This window comes from Ranitomeya imitator, chromosome 4, assembly GCF_032444005.1.
Source record: "Ranitomeya imitator isolate aRanImi1 chromosome 4, aRanImi1.pri, whole genome shotgun sequence".
Lineage (NCBI taxonomy): Eukaryota > Metazoa > Chordata > Amphibia > Anura > Dendrobatidae > Ranitomeya > Ranitomeya imitator.
In genome coordinates, this window is record NC_091285.1 from 574,879,161 (window position 1) to 574,892,628 (window position 13,468).

General features: G+C 46.9%; 1 protein-coding gene across 1 annotated transcript in view; it reads left to right on the plus strand.

The window, feature by feature from the left end:
- The window catches only part of LOC138676769 (gonadotropin-releasing hormone II receptor-like), a 199,031-nt gene that overhangs the window by 74,427 nt on the left and 111,136 nt on the right, over positions 1-13,468 (plus strand). The window contains exon 3 of the mRNA XM_069766354.1: positions 290-802. Within this exon, the coding sequence (XP_069622455.1) occupies positions 290-802 (513 nt within the window). The remainder of the gene's footprint in view (positions 1-289; positions 803-13,468) is intronic.

Sequence of the window (13,468 nt, forward strand, 5' to 3'; positions counted from 1 at the left end):
CATATTGACATAGTAGCTTATCTTAGTAAGTCAGTATAAGACCCCCTGAAGGTCCGAACAGCTGGATCCATCATGTGGTAATTGAGTGTAGATCCTGACACCAGACGCATTTACTTTTGTATGGACAGCGTGACATATTGATCTGTAATACAAGTCCCACATTGACCTGAAGAATTTACCTATTTTGTATTAAAATCTAGAATGTAAAAAGCACTATTGCTAATATGCATCATGATATTAATATTCTCGATTCCTTACTAATCCAGCTTTTTTCATGTGCATGTTTTAGACCATGGCTATGCTGCGAGCTATTGTGAATCAAAGCCATCTGGTCCTATCTGATGCCAACGCCTCAGCCCTGGGGTTTCCAAGCCCCTGGAGAGAACCTACATTTACAGCAGCTGCCAAAGTGCGTGTGGGCATTACCTGTTGCTTTTTCCTCATTGCATCGTGTAGTAATGTGGCTGTTCTATGCAGCATTAGTGGGAAACGATGCAAATCTCATCTCCGAATCCTTATTCTCAGCCTCTCTGTGGCGGACCTGCTGGTTACCTTTCTGGTTATGCCATTGGATGCCATATGGAATGTGATGGTTCAATGGTACGCAGATGAACTTTCCTGCAAGATACTTAACTTTGGGAAGCTATTTGCTATGTATTCTGCTGCATTAGTGCTTGTGGTAATCAGCCTCGACCGCCACTGGGCCATTCTGTACCCACTAAGCTTTACAAGTGCCGGGCAACGCAACCGGATCATGCTATGGATTGCTTGGATCGGCAGCCTTCTCCTGGCATCACCACAGGTAGAGATGAAAATGATTTTCTTTAATAATTATGGTTCCTGTTATTTTAAATTGATATTTACACAGACGTCTGCAATTTAGTGAATATTCACGATATGTGTCACATTTAAGATTAATTTGCATAACTATATAACGGATGTATTTTCTTGCTCTTAATGCGGCACCAGTTTGGGTAAGTAATTGAAACATACAGTACATGATCATATTTGCTCTGATCATGAGACCTGCAGTCAGACAGAGATTTGAGGACCTAATACAGGTGATAAAGTACAGCCTCTATGGTGTCATGTGAATTAGCCCTTAAGACTGCCACCCAGCCAGTAAACCTCAACTACCAATCATATCAGAAGGTCAGTACCAGCAAAAGTCTCTGAAAAGAATAAAGTACAACATACAGTCATGACAGTGACATTTTAGAGATGAGCAAATTAATCAAGTAAAATTGAATTATACTTAAGTTTTAAAAAAATCAATAATCTCCAGAATATAGTTTTTTGCAATTCAGACCACGCAAATTCAGCAAAATAGTCATCTGCTGAATCACAGAGGGCCATGGAAATGTTTAAAAAAATAATACCTCATTGCTCATCTGTCCCACAAACCGGTCCTCTACTCCCCTTATTATCCTTTTTGGCCACTCTGCCTATTTTCTATGGTTTTGGTTGTGGCTCAGCTAATCATCAGAGGTCACCACGCACTGAGATGTTGCGAGCACGTCGTAGCGTCATGAATTACGACTCAAGTCACCCATGTGACCGCATGGCGCACAGTGACCTTTGAGGCCTAGTGGACTTGGAAGATTCCTCCTGGATTGAAGATACCAGAGGCAATGGGTATGTCGGCCGAAGGGTAAAAGATGAAGCGTGGAAGACCGAAAAGCGAGATGCAATGACGATGAGATAGGTGATCAGTGAGGTGGCATTCAGTTCGCTATCGATTGAAATTCCCTGTAAAATTCATGTGATTTGGTCAATTCAAATTTTGTGAGAGGTTCTCATCTCTATCGCAGACTTTTAGTGAACGCATGTTTCAGTCATTTTGGCTTTGACATGCTAAGTCACTGGGAATAAACCTGTCAGTTGTTACAAAGGATACAGTGGGTGAGGAAAGTATTCAGACCCCTTAACATTTTTCACTCTTTGTTTCATTGCATCCATATGGTAAATTCAAAAAAGTTCATTTTTTCACATTAATGTATACTAGGCACCCCATCTTGACTGAAAAAAAAAACAGAAATCTAGAAAGGGGGGTGATTTGAACTTTTATATTTTTTAAATTTTTTATATTTGTAAAAACATTTTTTTTACTTTTGGCATGCTTCAATAGTCTCGATAGGAGACTAGAAGCTGCCATAGCCCGATCAGCTCTGCTACATAGAGGCGATGTTCAGATCGCCTCTATATAGCAGATTTACTGACTTGCTATGAGCACCGACCACTGTTTGCCGCTCACAGCAAGCCGGCACTGACAACCATAGAGGTATCCAGGAGACCTCATGTTGTCATGTCAAGACACCGGTGACCCGCGATCACGTGGCCCGTGTGTGTATTTCCGGCCCGAACAGAAGCACGATTTAAATGATGCTGTCAGAGCTTTACAGCGGCATTTAACTGGTTAGTAGCCATGGGTCGATCGCGATTCCACCTGCGGCTATTGCAGGAACATGTCAGCTTTTCAAAACAGCTGACATATCCCCGGAAAGATGTGGGCTCACCGCCCAAATCAAAGGGAGGGAGACCGACATCGACTATTACGCCCGATGTCCGTAAGGGGTTAAAAAATGTTTGTTTTTTTAATATAATTTTTTTTTAAATAAATTTTGCATTTGAAAAAAAATACGTATCACAAGTCAGTATGTAACAGACATCGTTACAATCTATTTAACCCCTTTCTGACATTCGCCGTACTAGTACTACTCTGTGGGAGGTGTATTCCCACAAACAACAGTACTAGTAGTGCGCACTGATCACGTGGCCTCACGTTGAGTGCCGTGGCAATTGGGTGCGGGTGTCAACTGTATGTGACAGCTGACACACTGCTGCAATGCCAACAAATTTGGTATTGCAGCGTCCATAATGATCCGCTCTATAAAACTATCCCACTAGTTAACCCCTTCAGTGAACACTAAAAAAAGTGGCAAAAAACACTGCTTTATTGCCGTACCACCAAACCAAAAGTGCAATAAAACACAATCAAAAAGATGGATGTAAATAAAAATAGTACCGCTGAAAACGTCAACCTGTCCCGCAAAAAACAAACTGCAACACAGATCCATCACCAGAAAAATACAAAAGTTATAGCTTTCAGAATAAAGCGATGCAAAATAATATTTTTTTCTATAAAATAGTTTTTATTGTGTAAAAGCGCCAAAACATAAAAAAATACAACTGTGGTATCACTGTAATCTTACTGACCCAATTGCAAAATTTCCAAATTTTTCCAACTTTCCTTTTTTTTATATACAAATAAACGCAAGTCAAATCAAAGAAATGTTACCACTATCATAAAATACAATATGTCACGAGAAAACATTCTCAGAATCACTGGAAACCGTTGAAGCGTTTCAGACATATGACCTCATAAAGTGACAGTGGTCAGAATTGTAAAAATTGGCCTGGTCAGGAAGGTGAAAACATGAATAGACAGGATTTGAGCACTACTGGAGAGGGTGCACGGGTAGGTTCCCACACCATACGTATAGATAAAAAGAACCTGGCACTCAACTTAAGTATATGTGATGCACTCAAATTTATTTGTAGTACCAACAAACGTTTCGGTCATAACAGACCTTCATCAGTTACTACAGTGATAGAAACTAAATACATAAGTCAAACATAATACAGAAACAAAAAAACAAGAGAACCAAATAAATTATATACAAAGGAATGACAAAATGGTCATACGAGAATCAGAACAGTATTATCCATATATGCAGACGAAATCTCAGGGCATCCAGTGAAAGAGAGGTAAATGAATAGAAAAAACGCTCATACTGTACTGGCGTAGTGGAGAGTGAAAGTAGGTGGTAAGTCCGTTACCGTGCAATCTGTAACCACAATGAATATCTATAGTTAGGGGGCAAATAGGTAGATAAGGCCATAGTGAATGGAGTGAGGGAAGAGGGGCAGAATACCTGTTTAATGAAATGTATATGTCATCAAGTCGCATAAGGGGAGATCCATACTGTAAAAGCCAAAATCAAGTTTGTTACAGATATGTAGTGATCATATCTGTCATGATTCCAATGGCAGGGAATCACAAAAGGACGAGCACCAACGAGCTCTAGGGTGATGGAACCTGAGCTGACCGCGACCCTAAACCTGAACACACAAATAACAATAGCCGGGGAACGTGCCTACGTTGATCCTAGACGTCTCGCACCAGCCGAAGATCTAACTTCCCCTATTAGAAGAAACACAGACCTCTCTTGCCTCCAGAGAAATACCCCACAGAAATAGCAGCCCCCCACATATAATGACGGTGAAATGAGAAGAAGGCACATACACAGTATGAAAACAGATTCAGCAAAATGAGGCCCGCTAAAACTAGATAGCAGAGGATACAAAAGTAAACTGCGCGGTCAGCAAAAAACCCTTCAAAAAACCATCCTGTAATTACTTGAACTCATGTTCCAACTCATGGAACATGAGGAGCAATTACAGCCCACTAAAGCAACCAGCAGCAAAGAGACAATTATATGCAAGCTGGACAAGACAAAAATAAAGCAAAACGTGGAACAAGAAATATAGTGCTGCACAATCGTTATGGCCCCATAAGATGCTCCGTACAGCCACTTGCCCCTTATAGTGCTGCACAATCGTTATGGCCCCATAAGATGCTCCGCACAGCCACTTGCCCCTTATAGTGCTGCACAAGTGTTATGGCCCCATAAGATGCTTTGCACAGCCACTTGCCCCATATAGTGCTGCACAAGTGTTATGGCCCCATAAGATGCTCCGTACAGCCACTTGCCCCTTATAGTGCTGCACAAGCGTTATGGCCCCATAAGATGCTCCGTACAGCCACTTGCCCCTTATAGTGCTGCACAAGTGTTATGGCCCCATAAGATGCTCCGTACAGCCACTTGCCCCTTATAGTGCTGCACAAGTGTTATGGCCCCATAAGATGCTCCGCACAGCCACTTGCCCCTTATAGTGCTGCACAAGTGTTATGGCCCCATAAGATGCTCCGCACAGCCACTTGCCCCTTATAGTGCTGCACAAGTGTTATGGCCCCATAAGATGCTTCGCACAGCCACTTGCCCTTTATAGTGCTGCACAAGAGTTATGGCCCCATAAGATGCTCCGTATAGTCACTTGCCCCATATGCTTTTGCTGCGATAAAAAAAAAAAAATCACATACTCACCTCTCTTCGCTCAGGACCCCGGCACTGGCAATATTTACCTGCTCCTTGTGCGGCTCCGTCTTCGGCACTGACGTTCAGCAGAGGGCGCGCACTGACTACGTCACCGCGCCCTATGACCTGAGTGTCACTGCCAGAGGACGCTGAAGACGGAGCCGCACTGGAACGAGGAGAGGTAAATATCGTGCAGCGCTGCGCTCCCCCTCCCGGTATACTCACCTGCTCCTGGCGCTGCGTCCCTGCTTCTTCTACCGCTGCATCTTCTTCCTGTATTGAGCGGTCATAGTTACCGCTCATTACAGAAATGAATATGCCGCTCCACCCCTATGGGAAGTGGAGCCGCATATTCATTTCTGTAATGAGCGGTACCATGTGACCGCTCAGTGCAGGAAGAATCTGCAGCGCTGGAAGAAGCAGGGACGTCCAGGGACCGCGCCGGGAGTAGGTGAGTATAATACTACAGAATCTGCCGCCCCCTCTCTTCTGCCGCCTGAGCCAAAGAGCTCAAATCGCCTCATAGTAGCAGCGTCACTGATCCTGACAGCACCATGGAGGTCGTCCTCCTCCTTCTTACAGGGACAGGAAAGCACACGAGAGGTTGAACGGTCCCACCCTGCCCCTTTCCTCAGTGTTTTAACAAGGACCATTCAATGGATAATGGAATATATAACACTTTATTGAACAACATCATATTACACGATATGACATATAAATTTTGGGGGTGAACTACCTGTGCAGTCAGGATGGACTCCTGGAAACATAATTGCCGGTAGGTCTAATACCTATTTTCCAGGACGTCCCTCCTGACAGCATCATGGAGAATACCAGAGTAACTCCTCAGGGTGGGATGACTGCCAGGAGAACTTTTCTCCCAAAAGCAGTCTGTTGGCAGGAAAGTACTTCTAATTTATAGTGCCTGCAGAATGTAACTGGTCATGCCTAGGTTGCTGCCCTGCAGATCTGGTCTATTGAGGCTCCTGCTCTCCATCCAAGAGGTAGAGACTGCTCTAGTTGAGTGAGCTCTCAGGCCCTCAGGGGGATAGATCCCTTCTGACTGATAAGCCAGAGAGATAACCGAGGCAATCCATCTTGCAATGGATGCTTTAGAGGCTCTCTTACCTTTATTTTTACCCCTGAACAGGAAGAACAAGTTATGGTCCTGTCTCCACCTACCGGTGGCTTCTAGGTAGTCAACAACTGCAGTGGCATAGGAAGAGGGGTGCGGGGGGGGCGGGCCGCCCCGGGCGGCACAATGTGGGGGACGGGTATCAGCGCGGCTGCGCACACTCATTCTCTGCTCCTTCCTCCCTGCATAGTGAGGACTGGAGCAGAGCGCTGGCAGTGCGCGCCGCCGTGCAGAGTTGCTGGCTGCAGTGTAGCAGGGGCACCTGCAGTCAGCAGCAGAAGCTCCGATCCCTCCCCTCCAGCAGCGTCACAGCTCTCAAACTGTGAAGAGCCATGGAGGGGCGGGGCTAAATGTCAGGGGCGGAGCCACGGACAAGCAGGAAGAAGAGGCAGAAGGAAATATGAAAATCAGAGCGGGAGACAGAAAAGATGTGAGAGACAGAAAACACAACAGAGAGGCAAGACACAGGTGAGAAGTATGTATATATATATATATATATTACATCATTGTCTTAAGGGTCACACTTCCGTCTTTCTGTCTGTCCTTCTGTCTTTCTTTCTTTCACGGATATTCATTGGTCGCAGCCTCTGTCTGTCGTCGCTGATTGGTCTTGGCAGCTGCCTGTCATGGCTGCCGCGACCAATCAGCGACGGGCACAGTCCGATTAGTCCCTCCGCTGCAGTCAGTGCCCGGCGCCCGCTCCTTCCTCCCCACAATCAGTGCCCGCTCCATAATACCCTCCACTCACTGCTCACACAGGGTTAATAGCAGCAGTAACGGGCAGCAGTGTAACGCACTCCGTTACTGCTGCTATTAACCCTGTGTGTCCCCAACTATTTACTATTGATGCTGCCTATGCAGCATCAATAGTAAAAATATGTCATGTTGAAAATAATAAAAAAAAACAAAAAACCTGCTATACTCACCCTCCGCCGCCTTTCCCGCTCCTCGCCACGCTCCAGTGCCCGCTCCATGCAAGCGGCAGCTTCCGGTGCCAAGGATGGTATGTGAGAAGGACCTGCTATGACGTCACGGTCATTTGACCGCAACGTCATCACAGGTCCTGTGCTCATACCAACCCTGGGACCGGAAGCTGCCTCGTGCGGTACAGGGCCAGAACTTCATCGGAGGGTGAGTATATGTTTATTTTTTATTTTAAGTCTGTATACTACGTGACTCTGTGCTGTATACTCCGTCACTGGGCAATATACTACGTGGCTGGGCTATATACTACGTGGCTGTGTTATATACTACGTGGCTGTGCTATACGCTATGTGGGCTGTGTTTTATACTGCGTGGGCTGTGTTATACACTATGTGGCTGTGCTATATGCTACGTGGGCTGTGTTATGTGCTACGTGGGCTGTGTTATATGCTATGTGGCTATGCTATATTTCTCTGCTGTATCTGCATCATGAATCGTGCTATGTGTTAAAGGGGGGGCCCACTGAGACTCTTTCGCCCGGGGCCCTCTAAAACCGCGGCCGGCGCTGCAGCTGTTTAACGCTATTGACGTGCGGGCCCGCGCCCGCACGTCAATAGTTAACAACAGCCACCAGCCATTTGGAGGCTGGCAGCTGAAGTCGGCCGCAGCGCACACATCGCCGGCTTCTGACGTCAGTTGCCGGCGAGTGTGCGCTGCTGGAGGGAACTCGCCGCATGGAGCGCTGGTCAGGTGAGGAGACTCTGTTTGTTTTTTGTTTTTTTGATAAGCTAACGGTGGACACACTGGGGCAATGCTGGAGACACTGGGGCAATGCTGGAGACACTGGGGCAATGCTGGAGACACTGGGGCAGATTGCTGGAGACACTGGGGCAGATTGCTGGAGACACTGGGGCAATGCTGGAGACACTGGGGCAGATTGCTGGAGACACTGGGGCAATGCTGGAGACACTGGGGCAGATTGCTGGACACACTGGGGGCAATGCTGGAGGACACACTGGGGCAGATGATTGCTGGAGACACTGGGGCAATGCTGACGTCATTGTCAGTCACCGGCGAGTGCACGCTTCAGCTGCGTGGAGAGAGCAGGAGCGCGGTCAGGTAAACAGAACTTGTTTTTTTTTTTGCAGTCCCGATCATGCCGCCAAACTCGGGAGCAGCCCCGGGCGGCAAAAGCTCTAGCTACGCCCCTGAATAACTGACTGTCTGTGGTCCGGAGCATGTAGGGACTGCTCCTTGCTATTTGAGGGATTTGAACAAAAAGGTAATACTATCTCCTAGTTCAGGTTTTGGCAGTAAGCTACCTTGGGTACAAAGGCGGGATCTAATTTTAAGACTATCCAATCCTCCCAGATCTGGAGATATCGGTCCCTGGTAGACAAAGCTTGGATTTCCCCTACCCATTTAGCTGTGGTAATGGCCACTAAAAATGCTATCTTTAATGTTCGGGTTCAGATGGACATTTGTTCGTCTGGAACGTAAGGGTCTCGACACAAAGACTTAAAAACTAGTTTCAAATTCCAAGGAGAGATCAGCCGCCTAATTGTAGGACGCAATCTCTGCACTGCTTAACAAACATTATTTATCCATGGGTGAGAGGCCAGAGGGTAGTCAAAGTAACTGCTTAAAGCCGATATTTGGACTTTTAGAGTGCTGGGTCTAAGGATCTTATTAAACCCGGCCTGTAGAAAGTCCAAGACCCCAGGAATGTCTGGAGAGCCCACCAGAAGGTCGGACCTGCCACCCTCCAAACAGAACCTCTTCCAGATTTTATAGTATATGGCTGATGTAACTGGCTTTCTGCTAGACTGGATAGTGGTTATGACCTGCTCCGACAGGCCCCAAGCTCTCAAGATGTTCCTCTCAGGATCCAAGCTGAAAGGTGTAGATTCCCCAGGTTCTGGTGGAAGACTGGACCCTGATGGATTACATCCTCCCTCTGAGGAAGCAGTATTGGATCTTCTACTGTCACGGCTCCTAGTAGAGGGAACCAGCTTCTCCTTGGCCAGAATGGAAAAATTGGGAGAACCTCTGCTCGATCTTCCTGGATCTTCCTGAGGATGGTGGGAATGAGCACTAAACGTGGAAATGCGTAGGAGAGGCACCTGTCTCATGTCTGGCTTAGCGCGTTGATGGCCTCTGGAGCATCCAGCGTGTTCAGTGAATAAAACCTGGGCACCTTTGCATTCTTCCTGGTCACAAACAGGTCTACTCGAGGGGTTCCCCAGAGATGGCACAGATGCTCGAACACCTTTTTGTTCAGCTCCCATTCTGTAGGCCAGATCCTCCGCCTGCTCAGGTAGTCTGCTATCACATTCTGAGAACCTTCGAGATGAACTGCCGATATTGAAATGACCATATTCTCTGCCCAAGAGAAGATCTTCCCCGCTAGATCCTGGAGTCCTCGGTGTCTGGGTCCCCCTTGGTGTCGCAGGAAGGAAACGGTCGTCACATTGTCTGAGAGGATCCTGATATGCTGATTCCTCAATTGTTCCTGATTCTGCTTTAGAGCTTCCCAAGTGGCGTAGAGTTTTCTGTAGTTGGAGGACCCACAACATATTTCTTCTGGCCATCTGCCCTGAATGATTCTTCCCTTTAGATAAGCTCCCCATTCGCTGGCGTCTGTGGTGATTACCATGCATGTTGAGCGATCCACTATATGCCTACTTGTGGCTTCCGGGTCGAGTCCACCAGAGTAATGACCTTATTGCCGCTGGGGATAAGGGCATCATCTTGTCGATAGAGGATTGCTGTAGATCCCAGACAAAAAGGATGTCTCTCTGCAGCCTTCTTGAGTGGGATTGTGCCCACCGGATGCAAGGAATGCAGGCTGTCCTAAGGCCCAACACCTTCATGGCTGATCTGATGGAGACACAGTCTTTTAATAGGTCTCTGACTCTGCTCTGTATTACCTACTGCTTCTCTGCTGGTAAAAAGGATGTTCTGCGCCTGGAATCCAGCAGTACCCCCAGAAACACTTTACTGGTCCCTGGTGTTAGGTCCGACTTCTGAGAGTTGATTGACCAACCGAGGAATTCCATCATAGAGATGGTCAGATTTCGGTACCGAATCAGTTCTTCCGCCGATCTTGCCACCAAGAGGAAGTCGTCCAGGTATGGTACTATAACAACCCTCTGGTTTCTTAGGTAGGTCACCACTTCTGCTATTTATTTGGTGAAGACTCTGGGAGCCGAGGCCAGGCCAAAGGGAAGGCACTGAAACTGGATGTGGCTGGTCTGATTCGCGAGATCTACTGTGAATCTTAGGAAACTTTGACACGATGGGTGAATAGGAACCTATAATAGGCACTTTCCATGTTGGGAGTACACATCAGGGCATCTTTGTCTACGAGGTGGATGGTAGATCTTATCGACTCCATCCTAAACCTCTTGTATCTGACCCAGACGTTTAACGGTTTTAGGTCGATTATGGAACGGGCATCTCCTGACGGCTTTATTATGGAAAACAGGGATGAGTAATGGCCCCTGCCCACCTCTGTCGAGGGAACTGAGATTATGACCTCTGAGCTGGCCAGCTGTTCCAAGTCTGCTAACATGACGGATCCTATCGACACTGTAGTGGGAGCAATGTACCTTTCTGCGAGAGGGGAGTTAAACTCTATTGAGTATCCTTCTGCAATAGTCCTGAGGACCCATTGGCTATGGGTAACCTGGTGCCAGTTTAACGCAAAGTGCCTGAGTCTCCCCCCTATCGGAATGGTGTCATTGTTTTCTATAAAACACGAACCTGATCCAAAGAAGGCGCTCCTACTTTTCCTCCTCTCCCATAGTAACTGCTGTATGAACCCTTACTAGTCTTCCCCTGACTCCTGTATTCTGATTGTTTCCTGTCGGGGCCTCCCCTCCGAAAGGACTGGTTCCTTTTAACTATATCCTCTGGGAACCCTTTTTTCTTATCAGAAGTCAGCTCTAATATATTATCCAATACTGGCCCGAAAACCCTTGCCCCAGAAAAGGGAATGGAGCACAACTTGGCCTTGGAAGCATTATCTCCAGACCAAGACTTTAGCCAAATAGCTCTAAAGGCCACGTTGGAAAGGGAGCTATTCCTAGCTGTGAATCTAACTGATTCAGCTGATGTATTAGCCAGAAAAGCAGTAGCCGATTTCATTAATGGGAGGATAGTCAAGATGTCATCTCTCAGGGTCTTGTTGGATAATTGATCCTCTAATTGACCCAACCATAAGAACATTGATCTAGCCACAGATGTTGCGGCTATATTTGTACTAATTAAGACCGCGGAAGACTTCCAAGTCCGTCTTAGGAGGATGTCGGCCTTTCTGTCCATTGGGTCTCTTAGGCTTGAAGAGTCCTCAAAAGGGCTAGGTTTCTTCTTAGCCACCTTGGTGCCTGGCACATTGATCTTGGGGATTTCCTCCATGACCTTTATGTCCTCAGGATCAAAGGAGAGACAGCATTTGAAGTCCTGGGACAACACCAGCCGTTTCTCAGCATTTTCCCACTCTTCCAGTACCATTGCCCGTATGTGCTTACTGATTGGAAATACCCACTGTCCTTGTGCTCTAAGGCCCCGAACATTAGGTCATGTCTGGACTGCAGCTTGGGGTCCTCCTCTATCTTCATTGTGTCTGTCACTGCCTGTACCAGCTCATCTATTTCTTCAGCAGAAAATAGGTATTTCCTGCCTCTCTCCTGATTCTCCGTCAAGATTTTGCACTCTTCCTCCTAGTCAGATTCCAGGGGTTGGGACTCCTCCTCAGAACTTTGCTCCATCTCCCACCTAGGCCTTTTAGGACATAGGCCTGGACTGGGAGGCTGCGGTCGTGAAAGGCTAGTTATGGAGGTCTGTACTTCCTCCTGGATGAGGGACCTCATTTTTGACAAAAGGGAAGGCTAGTCCTCCCTTACAATCCAGGTTGCACAGACATCATAGAGGGTCCCGTTATAGGTGTCAGGGAGCTTCATATGGCAGATGGGGCATCGCTTAGACTTTACTGGAGCTTTGCCTGACTGCTTGGGCATAGGCAGGGGCGTAGCTGGGGCTCCCTTGTCCTGCATATTGCAAGAGAGGGAAAAATTAGTCTGGGGCCGACCACCGCTGGGGATATGGTTTAGGTGACCACCGTGGCTGGGGAACTTCTGCGCACAGCGCACTTACCCCGCCATCCTGGAACATTTTGCCCGGCTCTTCCAGGCTGCCACCGTATGCCCTGCGAGATCCAGGAACTCAGTCTGGACTTTCTAGTGTTGCACATTCCTCCTGGAATGCACGCTGACCTTAGATGCTGCCGGTGACATCACCGGAAGTGCGAAGTCTGGCAGAAGCCCGCTGGCCGGTGTCCGAACCGAGAGCCTCCCGCCGGGAGGAGCGGCTCACCCAGGAGCACGTCCGCTCGACTAGTCTTTGGGGCAGAGTGACTCCCCACTGGGGAGTTTCGCCCTGGGCCACTTGACAGGGGGAAGGATCTTGGACCAGCCGAACGCTCCCCCTGAGCCCGGTAAGCTGATGCTGCTTCTCTCGTGTGTCCCTCCATGCAGGGACAGGAAAAACACTGAGGAAAGGGGGTGGGGTGGGACCTTTTAGCCTCTCGTGTGCTTTCCTGTCCCTGTAAGGAGGAGGACGACCTCCATGGTGCTGTCAGGAGGGACGTCCTGGAAAACAGGCTTCGGAGTGAAGGGGCTAATACAGTGATCAGATTATTTATGGTTATAAGTAAATGGTGTAAAAAATGGTGATTAGAGTTTTTTTCCTTTAAGCCCATTAAAAATGTAACGTTGAGGCCATATTCATATGCAGTGAAAATTCTTTGTTTTTTAATGCCTTTTTTCTGCCCGTTATCTCCCAATGTTCGTACCACACAACGTAATGAGAATATTCTCTGTGTTTTTATTGTGTTGCCCTTTCTCCCTTATTTGATCTGATTCTGGTGCAGATTTGAAGCAGCATTTTTAATGCCTTTTTAAAAGTACAGTAAAGCTTTAATTCTACTGTATACTTAAAAATTAAATGGTGTTTTTTTACATACATTTATTTTAGAAGCTTATAGATATAAAATACATCAAAACTGCACATTTCAGCAGTGTCTTTAGATTTATAGTAGGCAGCGTTTTCATGAAATCACATGCACTTTGCTTGGATATCTGGGCGATGTTCACGCGTAGCGTAAATGCTGCATTTTTTTTGCTACTTTTTTGCACAGAAATTCTGCTGCATTTAATTGTCCAAGCAAATTGAATGTGATTTCATAAAATCT